This window comes from Bubalus bubalis, chromosome 14, assembly GCF_019923935.1.
Source record: "Bubalus bubalis isolate 160015118507 breed Murrah chromosome 14, NDDB_SH_1, whole genome shotgun sequence".
Lineage (NCBI taxonomy): Eukaryota > Metazoa > Chordata > Mammalia > Artiodactyla > Bovidae > Bubalus > Bubalus bubalis.
Window position 1 is genome coordinate 50,294,609 of NC_059170.1, and position 15,231 is coordinate 50,309,839.

The 15,231-nt window shown below is 37.1% G+C and overlaps 1 protein-coding gene across 11 annotated transcripts in view; it reads right to left on the bottom strand.

Annotated features, from left to right (window-relative positions):
* Nucleotides 1-1,390: 1,390 nt before the first annotated feature.
* Nucleotides 1,391-15,231, bottom strand: part of ARHGAP12 (Rho GTPase activating protein 12) — a 146,889-nt gene continuing 133,048 nt past the window's right edge. For all 11 annotated transcript variants that reach the window (XM_044928065.2, XM_044928066.2, XM_044928069.2 and 8 more), the window contains 8 exons: nucleotides 13,670-13,768; nucleotides 10,670-10,772; nucleotides 8,988-9,104; nucleotides 7,126-7,224; nucleotides 5,152-5,229; nucleotides 4,915-5,049; nucleotides 4,559-4,661; nucleotides 1,391-3,794 (listed from right to left, as the gene is read on the bottom strand). In XM_044928065.2, the coding sequence (XP_044784000.1) occupies nucleotides 3,620-3,794; nucleotides 4,559-4,661; nucleotides 4,915-5,049; nucleotides 5,152-5,229; nucleotides 7,126-7,224; nucleotides 8,988-9,104; nucleotides 10,670-10,772; nucleotides 13,670-13,768 (909 nt within the window). In that variant the 3' untranslated portion in view covers nucleotides 1,391-3,619. The remainder of the gene's footprint in view (nucleotides 3,795-4,558; nucleotides 4,662-4,914; nucleotides 5,050-5,151; nucleotides 5,230-7,125; nucleotides 7,225-8,987; nucleotides 9,105-10,669; nucleotides 10,773-13,669; nucleotides 13,769-15,231) is intronic.

Here is a 15,231-nt window from a genome sequence, read left to right on the forward strand (position 1 = left end):
CCACCCCTGGTCCACAAAATTTCAGTTGAGAAGCCTAATTGAGATTCTTCAGGAGAACTCCCTGCCTTCCGTAGCTACAGAAGGTCTTATTAGCATTCTGGACGTCCCGTTCTCTGCCAAGGCCTAGGGCTGACTTTGCAGTGCCTGGGCTCCAGGCTTGTGAATTTTCAACAGATTCTCATCACCATCATTGTAAGGCTGCTGATCTTGTTTTGCAGCCCCTTTGCCTTTTTCTTCTTTTTCGGTTTCAAACTGAAGTTGCAGGTAACATGATTGTATTAGTTATACTGGAATACCGTTTAAAAACAAAAACAGAAACAATGCCCCACCTCAGGGACTGTAACAAACACGCTGAACTCACTAATTAAAACACCTCGGTCTCAAACTAGGCATGCTTTCTATAAAAGAGGATCGTGAGTGCAGACGGCTAGAGTTGAGAGACCAGGAAACTTAATAAAATCTTATTTTCTACCCATTTTCAACTCTATATGGATGCAATATTGGAGTAGTTGACTTTTATAAGACCAATGAGAGGATGATACCCATCTGACTATTCTTATTTCTTTTTCACTAAAGAGACATGTTGTAGGTTCCTCTATGTATTTCTTCTAAATGCTTAAAGATGTTGGAGAAATCAGTGTCGTGAAAAACGGCATGTGTAAACATTTAATCAGAAGCCTCTCCCATGAACTGAGAAAAAAATCTCGGGGCACAATTATGGAATACCTTTTTTTCCTCTCATTGCTATCTTAATATTTAATATTACAGGTTTACAAAGAACCATGGGATAAAATTAAAATACTACAAAGGTCTCCAGGTATCTACCATTATTATTATCGATGAGTTTTCATTTGTATGTAAGCAATGACACATTCGGGCTTCCCTGGTGGCTCAATGGCAAAGAATCCACCTCCCAATGCATGACACAGGGGTTTGACCCCGGGGTCAGGAAGATCCCAGCAGAAGGAAATGGCAACCCACTCCAGTATTCTTGCCTGGGAAATCCCATGAACAGAGGAGCCTGGCATGATGCAGTCCACTGGGTGCCAAAACATTGGACAGGACCTAGCAACTGAACGATATACATACACATACATGTGTGTATGCATATATAACACAACTGTCTATGCCCTAAGTTTGGCTGAATTATTCCATTTGTGCTTTTCACATAAGAGAAAAAAAATCTATAAGTTTGCCTCTACCTAAAAGGTAACAATGCTTTTTTTCTTAATTAACTTTTTCTAAAGTAAAAGGCAAAATTTCTTACGGCAGTAAAATTTAAATAGTATTTTCTTGTATTGAAATAGAACAACATACTGGAATATATTTTTTCTTTCCATCTCCAACTATTTTTTTTAAATGACACTCTGAAGGAAAGTCTATTAGTAAATGAAATTTCACTGACAATTTATTTCAGCTTTTAATATATTTTCTACTAAAAATCAAGCTATCGAGACAGGAAAAATTACTGGTTTTGTTATGACAAAACAAGTGAGAATTTTTAATTCACAGAGGATGAAAACACAAGACATTGATCTCATTGTACATACAATATTACAATAAGCTGATTAGCTGTGGACTATTAAAACATTTAAGACTTCACATACACACGTGTACTTTGAAACAAGAAACACAGGACAATTTTATTCTTTGATATGTTGTAACTACCAAGAGAAAGAACATCACTGATTTGCATCTAATTGTTTTCCTGGCATACAATCACTACACAGGCCAGGCCTAGGGCATACTGTATATGGTTATGGACATCTTTAGGCAAATATAAACATTCTTATCTGGGGGATTTTTCTCCCTGCCCAAGACAATCTGCTTTCCCACTGCTGTCAAATAGCTTAGTTTGTTATCAATTTAATAAGATCACAACCACAAACAATACTTTTACCACAAAACTCAGGCGAGGGGTTTTTAGACAGGTCATACAAAAAATATTTGTTCCCAAGAAAATGAATCTGTAAATTGTAAATGTGATCCTAAGAAAAAGAGTCTTGGTTACAAATCATTCACTTTCAAATACTGATGAAGAAACAGAGGGCGGTGGGGGGGGGGGGGGGGGGGGCGGGGGGGCGTGGGGCAGGTGGAGAGAGCACTAGTGTGGTGGGGAGCAGGAAAGGCGTGAAATGAGGGAGACGTATTTGCCACAGGAAATACCGGATTCACTGAATTTTTTTTAAATGAGGTATTATAAAAAGTGTGCCAGTAAATGCAAAACAAAACAAAATTAAAAACCAAAATGCACATTTCCAATGGAAAAAAATCTCTAAACCTCTTATAGTTTTCTTTATTCGGATTAGACATTTCATTTACAGCAGTTAATCTAGAAAAATACATTTTAAAAAAATCTTCAGCAGACCATGCTCTCTGTAACAAAACCTTCCAAACCCTGTTTTATTATACAAACCGATCTACATTAGTAATGTAAAAAGAAATTCTCAGATTTAGCAATGTCATTTTCGATCTGACCTCTATCTAATTTACATATGGGTTTCCACTATTCATACTGCAGAGTTAGAATTCTGTAATAAATTTTTTTCTAATGTATTCTGTACATATTAAATAATCTAAAAGGTTCCTCTTGTAGTGCATTTACCATTTAGCAAGTCTATTCAGCATTTTTCCAGTACCATTTGCATTACAGTGATTTGCTGTAAATGTAATTAAAATCTAAAAGTGCACACAGTTAACTTCCTCAAATAACGGCCTGTTTCTGGAGGAAACCTAATATTCATGGAGAATTATTATCAGTATCATGATTAGAAACAAGGGGTTAGAATGTATTCTGAGACTATACAACACAATTATATACATGAGCTAAAGGACAGTCTTCAGCCTGAACGTACATCAAAGAAAGTTGGTTTCTCCACAGGGTCATACCAAGCACTCAATATGGCACTAGAGAGAATTAGGATTGTTAGCTACAAGTCAGTATAGTATAGACAGCCCCCAAAATACCCTGAACTGGCTTATGCTAAATTCAACTCTAGTATATCACAGTGTTTTAAGTACTATTAGTGTGCTGCTGTGTTACACAGTGAAGACAGCCAGCCTTCATCAAGGGATGGTGTCTGGGCTGTAATGAGTACCAGCACTCAGACTGCCACCGCATGCAGAAACCCTGGAATAGAAATACACAGGTTTCGAAACAGACGTACTTCACTTTGTTTTAAATGCCCAGGAGCGTTTTCAAAATAACTGATTCTAAGCGTTGTTCTATCAAGTAATGAACCTATCAAATCATGAGAAGAAATTCTACGTTATCCAGTTTAAGGAGAAAAAAAATGTATTCTTACCAAATTATCCAGTGTATATGACTGGTTAGAATCGCAAGTTTTGATTTTTTTCTTTTTAACTGAAATTCAGAGTGTGAAATGCAAACATTCAGGATAAAATTAATTCAAAGGTACACACAGGTTTATCAACTTGCAACAAAGCAGCAAATATGAGGGCCTAACACACATCTGGACTCTTCCGTTCCCTTCTGATCCCTCAGAAAAGTGCAAAATCAAAGAGTCACTGCTTGGTCCAAACATAAGATATGTCAGGTACAAGGATCTGCAATCTGATGAAATCCAGCTTCTATTCCACAGGTTGTCTTCAGTAAGTGTCAGCGTCCAAAGATGGAATTTATCTCGAGAAGAATTAATTCTACGATCTGATTCTGGTAGACAGTATGGACCGCTATGTTACCAGTCTCCTTCTCTGGCTTGAGCAGAGTGGGACCAAAAACAATCGCTATGCTCTGATAGGTCATTCGGTTTTTTTCTCCATTTTCTATAACTCTAAGAGGAAAATAAAATTGTTAAAAGAGAAAATTTAAAAACTGGGGTAATTCTTCAGTGTTATAAACAGTTTGCATTCAGCAAAGAGAAATAATGCTTGTTTCCCTAAGGTACATATAACTATTTAACCAAACAGAATTCACTCTAAATAATATGGAAAATTTTCTTTTGGATCAACTTAGGTGACAGGTATAATTGAACACCTGCTATAATTCAGATAACAATGATTCCCCCACTGAAGTGACAGGGAAATCTCATTAGAGCACAGAGAATAAACTTTGAATTTTACTCATTTTTGCTATTAACAAAAAAAAATCTCATGCTGTGATCACTTATTTTAGTAAACTGGTCTTCTTCCTATCCGAAGTTTTAGAGTAACTATATGGTAATTTAGACCTAATTACCCCGACTTTAAGGTAACTGAATATTCTTCATTTAATAACCAATCTCATCTCCATAATAATTAACTTGAGCAACTATTTCTGAACACTTACTATATGCTAGGCATTATATATTAATAAAAGTTTCACATATAAAATTAACTTGAAGGTATTCTTTATACCAAACCATGTTACCTACAAGGAACTTGGGCTCAGAGACATTATCTTTCTTATGTTACAGGAACAGCAGAACAGCACAGCTGGGCTCTGAACCTGGGTCTGGTCGCCTGGCCCCGGGGGTCCCACACCACATAGCGTATCTGTGGACTTCTCTGACCTTCTTTTTCCCCAATTACTCCTTCTCTCCCGCCGTGAGACTCTTACCTTTTGAGATGTCTGAACAGAATCTGCATTGTGTCCTGATTTGGCTTTGGCAACTGTTTGATCAGGTCCTTCACAGCAGAGACACGCTGTCGTGGCTCTTGTTCTGGGAAAAAAAAAAAAAACAAAAAACGAGTGGAGAGTCTGCATGAAACTGAAAGCTGTGACAGGGTGTTTTGGAACCTGGTATTTGGTGATACGCAGTGACACCTGGTGGTCACATTTAAAATTTCTGGAGTAAAGCGATTCTTTGAAAAAAACTTGTTTCAAGTAAGATCAAAGGAATTGCAGTAGCTTAATCCATATGTACAGAGGGTTTTCAACATCTGGGGGGAAACTGAGTGCAACTACATACTTACTAATTGCATTAACAAAATCATTAAAATGATTAAATGTAAAGAGAGGTTCCGGTAATTCTCGAAAAAACATTTTGAGGGCTCCAGTGATGACATGAATATCTTCCCATTTACTATCCTTCAAGTCCAATTTCTCATCTGCAAAACAGAAGGAATAGGAAATTCTTGGAAATTATTTTAAACCAAATCTAACAGTATGAGTGATTCTTCTCTAAGTAACAACAGGGAATATGACCTCACCGTGATTGACTGCAAACCTCAGCTTCTGGATCACTGCTAGGTTGCCACTAACTCTGTAAATCCCATCAACATCCAGCCCTAAGAGACAAATGACAATAATTCAAGACTGAAGTTCTTGTTGGTCTCATCTACAGATGCTTTCATGTCTTAGAATTCTTATTTATTAACATTTAGCCTAAAATAAAATTTCTCTTTTCCTCTCAATGGCTTTTTATAGCTACTTAGCAGGGAAAGAGGAGTGGAGATTCACTCTGAATTGTTTGGTAAACAGCAACAAATCTACTTTATCACGCAGACTATGGATCGCCTCACAGAAATCTTCTCAACCTTGAAATACTAACAATTTATGATAAACTTCAACAAACACTTGAGGATAAATCAAACAGTAAAGAAAGCTGGTAGATAAAATCAGCCTACCCATTTCTTCGTATATCATTTGATAGTGTAAATGTACGTATTAAGGCACCCTCTAAAAAATGTTTGTCAAATTACTGCTGTTGTTCAGTTGCTAAGTCGAGTCCAACTCTTTGTGACGCCATGGACTGCAACACACCAGCCTTCCCTGTCCTTCACTGTCTCCCAGAATTTGCCCAAATTCATGTCCACTGAGTCGGTGATGCTATCTAACCACCTCATCTTCTGCTGCCTTCCTCTTCTACTACTGCCCTCAACCTTTCCCAGCAATTACGGTCTTTTCCAACAAGTAGCTCTTCGCATCAGGTGGCCAAACTATTGGAGCTTCAACATTAGTCCTTCCAATGAATATTTAGGGTTGATTTCCTTTAGACTGGTTTGATCTCCTTGCAATCCAAGGGACTCTCAAGAGTCAGTGTTTATAATAAACTTAATATGAAGTGGAAGTGTTACTCGCTCAGTCATGTCCTACTGTTTGTGACCCCCATAGATTGTAACCCACGAGGCTCCTCTGTCCATGGAATTCTCCAGGCAAGAATACTGGAGTGGGTAGCCATTCCCTTCTCCAGGGGATCTTCCTGACCCAGGAATCAAACCTGGGTCTCCTGCATTGCTGGCAGATTCTTTACCATCTGAGCCACCAGAGAAGCCCAATAGACTTAATACAAGCCAGCAACTAAAATGATGGTTCTGTAAGAAGAACTGATAATTTGAGACAGCTATTAATTTCTTTTATTTATTATGTATAATAGAATCATTTGAAATTCACACAATGAAATCCCCCAAAGTTCAAATATTCAATAAATGATGATGTACATATTAACATTATCTAACGTGCTTATTATTCATTTAACTTCCAGTAAAGGCAAGGACCATAGCTTCTCTATTGTAGGGCTGATAAAGATCAGACAAGAGATCCGTAAGCAGCAGTAATTACATTTTATGCAAACATTTTCATTACACAAGAATTTTTTAATGACATACTGATGTAAGTTAATGTGACTGCAGTCAAGATACTGTTATTTTAAAAGCTAGTATAAATAATACTAATAAATAACATGCTAAAATTAACCAAAACAGAAATTAATTTAAGTCTTCTTTTACAAGAAATGATATAAAGAGGATTTGTCTATTTGGACACTTTATAGTTTGACTTAGCAGTTTTGGAAGGTCATCTCATTTTTATTATAAACAGAAGAAACTTTCTCTTGGTAAGTAAACACCATCTCCAAAACTGTCCAATCATTTCTTAAACACAGTTTCACAATCACCACTTTCATTTTAAGCAAATATCAACTCCAAATGGCTTCAAGGAATACCATATCCTTAATCAACCGTACGTACTGAACATTCAACAGATGACTGACTGCAAAGCTCTTAATTTGAAACAGTACAAAAGAGTAAGTTTTTCTTTTTTTTGCAAAACATGCTTTTCTTGACAATTTACAACTAAAAAGAACTTCTGGTTCCAACACTCAAAATCAAAAATCCTAGGGGTTTGAATGGCAAAACAGTGGGCTGGTGTGCTTAACATTTAAAAAAAAAATTTTTTTTTCTTACCATATTGCTCGACATGTTCAATGCATAATTTCACAAATTTTGGCACTGTGCTATTCTCTCTCTGACACAGATTAGAAAGATTGGCTCCAAATACCTGATCTGGAAGAGATTTTAAGAAATAACAGTTCACAAAGTGGCTAAACCACTGGGAGTGCAACAGGAGGCATCCTTGCAAAGGTGCACTTCACCACGACACATGCCCTTCTGATCTGTACTTTGCTGACTGCTTCCAATTGTATTTCACCACACGGTTTTCCTTCTTCATGAAGCTCCAGAACACCTTCCCTCACTCCTGCCTGGCTCCTCTGCTCGTTTTTGGTGGCCACACCTCGCAGCTTTCAGGATCTTAGGCCCCTGACCGGGGACTGAACCTGCACTTGGCAATTTAAAGTACAAAGTCCTAAGAACTGGACCATCAGGGAAGTCCCTGACTCCCTTCTTACTTTCTCATCCTGTGCAGAGGACAGGATCAATCTCCCCACCCCAGATGGAGCTCCTTCTCATCACTCGTGGTCTCAGCTAATATGTCACCTCCTTAGATGAACCTTCTTTGGGACTTTGCTGGTGATCCAGTGGCTAAGACTCCATGCTTCCAATGCAGGGGGCCCAGGTTCAATCCCTGGCTGGGGAACTAGATCCCACATGCTGCAACTAAGACTTCCCATGCTGCAGCCTAGAGTTCACATGTTGCAACTGAAGATCCCATGTGCCACAACAAAGTCCCAGAGCAGCCAAATAAATAAATACTGGGGGAAAAAAAACAACCCTCTGACTATGCTACCTAAGGTAACCCAATTCTAGTCACTCTATTTTATCACTGTGTTCAATTCTTCGTGGAACTCATCACTATTTTAAGTTATCTTGTCTGTATCTCATCTTTATAGAAGTTTCTTTTTTCCCCCAGCAAATGCTTTGCTTATTTTAAACATTTTCATTGGACTGTAGTTGATTTACAAGGCTGTGTTAATTTCAGGTGTACAGCAAAATGATGCAGTTCCACATACATATATTCACTCTTTTTTAGATTCTTTTCCCCTATAGGCCACTACAGAGCACTGGGTAGAGTTCCCTGTGCTGTACAGTAGGTTCTCTTTAGTTACCCATTTTACACATAGTAGTGTTTACTGAAACTTATTTGTATATTTTAGTTTACATGCTTTGCAAACAGATGTCCCAACAACAGTCTTTGTTAGAATCTTGACAAAAGACAGGCATAATATATATATTATGCTACCTTTTATTGTATTTTTTACTGATGAACAAATGTCTTTTGACTTATGTATTAGAAAATTCTACCTTTGAAATTAAACACACTTTTAAGAATTAAAGGTATACATAGCTCATGTAATTTTAAAGAATATTAAAGATCTTATTAGTGAATTGTGACCCTTACACTTGAAAAAAACATAAAAATTAGTTAGCAAAAAGCACTTTATACTAATTTTGTAATTACCTTAAATGAGAATTGAAGGCAAACAATCAAGAATAAAATTGTTAATTATCTTTCTTCTTTTTTTCCTACTGTTAGTGACTATTCAATATTTCTTCTGATCTGTGTATCTCAAAACTAAAAATCTTAATTGTCTTCTCAAAGTTTGCCACCCAACCCATCACATCTGTGTAGTTCCTCTGGTGCAGGGTTTCTAAAAACTGAATTTGGTATTTACGTCTGTTCAATGCTTTAAACTCACATGCATTTAAAAATCAATTTTAATTACTCAAATGTATTGCAATCACTGAACTGATAATGAATAAGGAATGAAAACATTTTTACTGTTTCGAAATTACTCAGCTATAAATGTAAAATGTCTTATTTCTGATTCTGGCCAAAGTTCATTGCTATAAACATCACTTCTACCTACCTTTAATATAACCTTTTTCACGAACAGCTTGCAAAGTGGGGCGTCGTGTAAGAAACTTCTTCAAGTTTTTCTTGGTTTTTTTCTGTTCTGAAGAATCTATGCTAGATACTTTTGCAGCTTAAGACAGATAGATATTAAGCATTTCATAAGATAAAGGCTTTTTTGATAAAAAATTTTCCACCTAGCATTCAAAGTATATTAATCTCATATATAAAAATCACAGTAAATCAATTATTCTAACTTTAATACGGTTTAAAGAGTAACTCATGAAGAATTAAATTAACACAGACCCAATTTCAAAGTAATACACCACACAAAACATTCCATTTCTATCACTAAACACTGGCCACAAACAGTGCCTTCTTTGGTACGTGTGCCAAGACATTTGTAAGTTATGCTAAGTTGCTTCAGTAGTGTCCGACTCTGTGCAGCCCCATAGACGGAAGCCCACCAGATTCCCGCCCCGTGCCTGAGATTCTCCAGGCAATAACACTGGAATGGGTTGCCATTTCCTTTTCCATTCTAATATATACTCATTATTTAATAAATGATGCTGTGTATAGTCTTAGACTATCCCCCAGTTTTAGAGCATAAAATGAAGAGCAAAAAGTAAAGAAACCATCCTATAAAACATAAACAAAACCTCCACCCTTCCCGATCCTTACTCAACTGGGAGCTGGGGGTTGTGTATGTATACATATATATTAAGATGTACTCATATGTACACACATATATGTATATACATATCCATCACCATTATTTGTGCCTCAAGCTGAACTCAGACTTGTCATAAGCATCCCTACCCTGAGCTAAGGATGGGATCACCTGGAAAATGTTCTACATTTCTTGTAGTCCTGATTTCTTTTTTGATTACCATAACACAAATTTGAAAAGTAAATTTCTTGAAAATAACTATATGTGAAGAAAGTTGAGAGCACAAACAATATATGAGGAAAGGATTAAAAGAATAAAATTTTCATGTGTTTACACTGTTATATGGTGAGTGTCAGTAATAGGCCTGAACAATTAGAATGTAAAAGAACAAAAGAACTGATTTTTCTACTCCTTCAGTTACTGTGAAGACCAAAAGTTCCAAGTTAAATGTGGATCTGTTCAAATAGATTTAACAAAGTTCACAGTCATGGCTAATGGCCTGTTTAAACTATGTAATTTACAAGAGGCCTGCTTTAGAAAATGCAATCCCTGAAACTGCTGGCTCACTCTGGTCCTGTACGTATAATGTCTGGAGGTTAAATTCATGCACCTACCTGCACAGACATCCATGAGTCAGAGGCGGCTGCCTAGTGTTCAGTTTGGAACTACGGTACATATCCCCTAACTTTTGACTTCTTAACGTGTAAGGATCTTAAGCAGTCATTACATATTTTTCAGTTCATAAAATTCAGCTTCCTAGAGACCTCAACATAAGTGCATTCTGTTGTGTACATTTTTTTTTTCTCTTGAAAAGGTAATGCAATATATGCTGCCACTGGGGTGCATATGATTAGGGTGAAAAATTACAGTGAGTAAACGAAGACAGAGAACACGGCAACACTGAGGCTGCCACTGCTGAACCTTGCACTCTTGCAGCAGTGCTGACCCCACCCAGCATTTACACTCTGAAGCTAAGAGAGTAATGAGCTCACTCAAGCCACTAGCAAAACCGGGGAAGAAAACCTTACAACGCAATTTCTTCGGCTCCTTCTGGTCCTTTTCTTTATCGTGCTTTTCTATTCCTGGTGAATCTGGTATCTCCTCTTCAATTGCTTCATCGGGTTCTACTGTCTGTTAGGTAGAGATTTTCCAAACACATATTACTTTTACGATTACTTTAGGTGCAATTCTCAGAATGATCAGTGATCAACTCTTCCAAATGACTTTAAGGAATGATTTAGTATACAGAATCCATGATTTAGATATTTGATAAATATTATAAAAAATACTTTTTCTCCCCCATTGATGGCATTAATTCTGAATTTCAATAAAGAAAAAAATTGCTGATAATTCACAAGGATAATGGGTTTGTACTAACAGTGACACTATCTTGCCTCAAGTGACAGTAATAATCGTTTGATCAAGTGGCAGTGATAACCATTAGAAGGTCGGGCTGTAACCTGCAGTGACCGATCAGGATGAGGCTACACTGTTGGTAACAGGCAGACAAAGCTTACCTGCAGTGGCACCGTAACTGTTTCACTGCAACAGTCTTTTAAAGCTGCACTTTGTGTCAACAGTTCATCATTGCTCCCAGACCCTAGAACTCATTTAAGCCTAACTAAGTTTACTTTTACAAGCTAGAAAGCAGACTGAATTCTCAAAACTGAATCATTCTGAGATCCTTATTCCACCAAGAATCCATTTCTGTGCATAGTGTAAGGAAAAGCTCCGGCTTCTCCTTGGGCCTCCAGCTGACCAGCACGCGCCTGTCCTGGCACACTGAAAGGTATGTGGGTCTGTCTCCAGCTTCTTTATTCTGTTCCACGGTCTGTGTATCTCTCCCATTATGGATAGGTAGCTTTATCAGGGCCTGACATATGAAACTGCAAGTCTTCTGCAAGGGTGTCTTGCATATCCTTAGCCCTTTGCATTTCTAAATGAATTTTAGAAAAAGCTTGTCAAGTTCTAGGAGATCCAAATACCTCAAACCTAAAAATTTATAAATCATTTGGAAGAATATTATATCTTTATATAACTGAATCTTTTAATCCATGAACACAATATACTTCTCATTTAATTAAGATTTGGCAATGTCTCTCAATAAAGTTTTGTATTTTTCCCTGAAGTTTTGCCCATCTCTTGCTTTCAATATCTTTTGCTACTCTGCAAACAGTATACATTTAAAATTTTTATAATCAATAATAAAGTCCTCCCTTTTCAGTTGGCTTATTCCCTGAACCTGGAGGCCTTAATTTAAAAAAACCACTTTCTCCGCAAGGCCTCCCTTGATCCCTCCACTAGTGTTAGCCTCTACATATCGGAGTCTTTATACGTTCATTATAATAACTGTCCGGCCGTCTGTCTTCAGTAGTCTTCTGCCTTTGACTGTAAGCTCTCCGCGTCTGGCTGCATGCTGCTACATCCCAGTGCATAAGACACTCACACGTTTGGTAAATGAACAGCAGCATCCTTGCTTTCAAAGGATAGTGAATGGATTACTGTGACTAGAGCAGAAAGCCCATTCTGGGTAGAGGAAAAGGTACATCTGGAAAGACAGACTGCGCTCAGGCTGTTGAACTTTAATACGAATCATATCAGGTTTCTGAGCAGGAGAGGATTATAAATGTGACTTAGGAAGTTTATACTGTAGTGGCATTAAGAATGGATTGGTGTGGGATGGTGTAAGATGAAATAACGAAAACTGTTTGGGGGTTACTCTTAGTACAAAAATGTAAAAACCTGTCCATGGTTTCAGAAATAAATGAAAAAGGACAAGGTTCAGAAATTTCATACAGTATTACAGACTGCAAAGGAATAATTCACATCTAGACTGGTGAATAATTTACTAGAAGAGTAAAAGTTTGAGGTGGAAGAGTTAAAAAAAAAATTCAGATTTAATATCTGGGTGTTCTAAACTGGGTGAATCACAAAATTTGGGAGCATAAAAGGATACTTGGAGACAATCCAGTCCAATTTTTTTTTTTTTTTTTAGTAGAAAAACTGAGACCCACAGAAAGAGAACACTTGGATATGATCACAAACCTGAATAATGAAGTATTACCAACAAAGTCTCTGAGAGACATCTCAATCTCTAGTAAAGCCAGTGATTCCTCAACTTTCTTCTGTCTCCATTTAGTTTAAAATCATTATACTCCTAAGTATCCGCTTTCCTTTCATTTCTGTCACTGACACATGATCCTTAATCAGAAGCCATGTCTCCATATGCTGAGGGGGTAGGAATACAGTCTAAGAAAGTCTAGCTTCAAGTTGTTCAATACTGCGCTTACTAACTCAGCTTCAGAATATAAATATGAAGTTCTTTTAGGTATAATACATATGAAAAGAAATTTACCAGGAACACAAGGGTACTGTAAGTAGAAAAGTTACTAGGAAAGAGAAAGTGCGAATGACCAGACGACTTCATTCATCTCACCATTTTGCTCAGTACCAGCTTCCACCAAACAGTATGATTTCCAGCATTTCCAGTTGATGACAAGATGACAACAGAGCATAGTGGCTGGCCCTGCTTCTGGAGCTAATTTCTTTTTGAACCAATGCCTCATGTGACAGTTACATGAAATCTACTGATGGCAAACATCCTATAAATGTGAATGTTAAATCACTCATCAGCCTCTCATGTGCTCATGGCTCAGTCACTCAGTAACGTCCAACTCTTTGCAACCCCACGAACTGTAGCCCATCAGGCTCCTCTGTTCACAGGATTTCATGCCAAGAACACTGGAGCAGGTTTGCCATACCCTCCTCCAGGGGAGCTTCCTGACCCAGCAATCAAACCCGCATCTCTTATGTCTCCTGCACTGCAAACAGATTCTTTATCGCTGAGCCAACGGGGAAGCCCCATCAGGCCCTAGGAATTGCTAAACTGATCACTGTCAAATATGCGTTTTTAAAAAGTATTTTTTCACACATAAATTGGTAACTAGGTATACAATAAACAGCCAAAAAAAAGGAAGAAAGATTAAACAGCTCTAAGGTAAAAAAAAAACCCTAAGTCAAACACATACCTGATTACTGATGGTACTACTGAGAACTTTAAACCAATCATTGATAACAGTGTCACTGTCAGACTGAATCAGCAATTCAGTTCCTTGACGGGTTTTCAGCTTTAAAGAAGGAAAATATATATATATATATATATGTGGTTAGTGCTTTCAATCAAGTAAATGGATTTAATTCAAAGTCTACTAAACCACCAGCAGAAGATGAGATGCCATATATTATATTAATGGTGATGCAAGGTTACAGATTCCACAGTGATGCCATTATCCTTTATTTTAGTATAAAATAATACCAGCTGAATTATTTTACAAAACATGATGTTTTTCTCACAATACATTCTCCAAAAAAGCTAATAATTTAGGATACCAAACTATCACACAAACACCACAAAACTTGCTGAAATCTTATATACGTCATCATTAAAAGCAAATTCAAGTATCTAGGCTATGCATTTTAAATGAGAATTGAAATATAATTTGTAAAGAAATAAAACCTATGATAGTTTTGCATAAACTTGAGAAATTTTTTCTCTTTGGTTAAAAAAGATAAATATAGACGGGATTATAGAAGGGTTGGACTTTCAATATTTCCTACTTAGTATGAAAATACAGTGACTTAGTACAAAGAGAGGGCACAGACAATAATTTTCACATCCCCTTTAGACAGAAACATTACTGAGCTATCAAACCATGAACTAACTAAAGTAAGGATACTACGTATGATTCTATATGAATGTGATAACAAATTTACATATGACATCCTTGGTTCAACTGAAGAAGGATTTTGAGCTAACCATAGAGAGCATTCCTTCTATTTTCTGGCTGGTGAATGTTTGATTTCCTTTTTTTCCCAGAGGAACATATGGCAATGCTTCTCAAACAACATTCTGAGGTATATTCCTCAAACAACTCCTGTAATAATGTTTTAAAAGGTACCCCGCAAAAAATAAACAAAGGATTCATTATGTGATGTTAATTTAGAAAATACTGGATTGAGGAGATCTGAACAAGACTCTGTCCTTCCAGACTTCTTGGGAGTTTTTTTCCTCCAGGGTGCACTGTGGTTTTCTAACAGAGGAATAAAATACACAGTATTTCCCCAATTTATTTGGCCATGGGACCCTCTTCATTCTGGAATGAAACAAGGCTACCTCAGGAAACAGTAATTTCCTTCCCTGAATTTCTTCTTAGAGAGCAGGCCAAGCAATCAATCAATAGTGAATATTCACTGGACGTAAGATACTCTGTTCTGTTAGAGGTTCTCACTTAAAAATAAGAAGCACTGAAACATGTATACTACCATATGTGAAACAGATCGCCAGTCTTCGATGCCTGAGACAGGGCGCTCAGGGCGCACTGGGACAACCCTGAGGGATGGAATTGGGAGGGAGGTGGGAGGGGGGTTCAGGATGGGGGACACATGTACACCCATGCTGATTCATGTGACTGTATGGCAAAAACCACTACAATATTGTAGAGTAATTAGCCTTCAATTAAAATAAATAATTTAATTTTAAAAATGAATGAAATAAAAGTTTTTGATACATGCTAAAAAAAATAAAAATAAG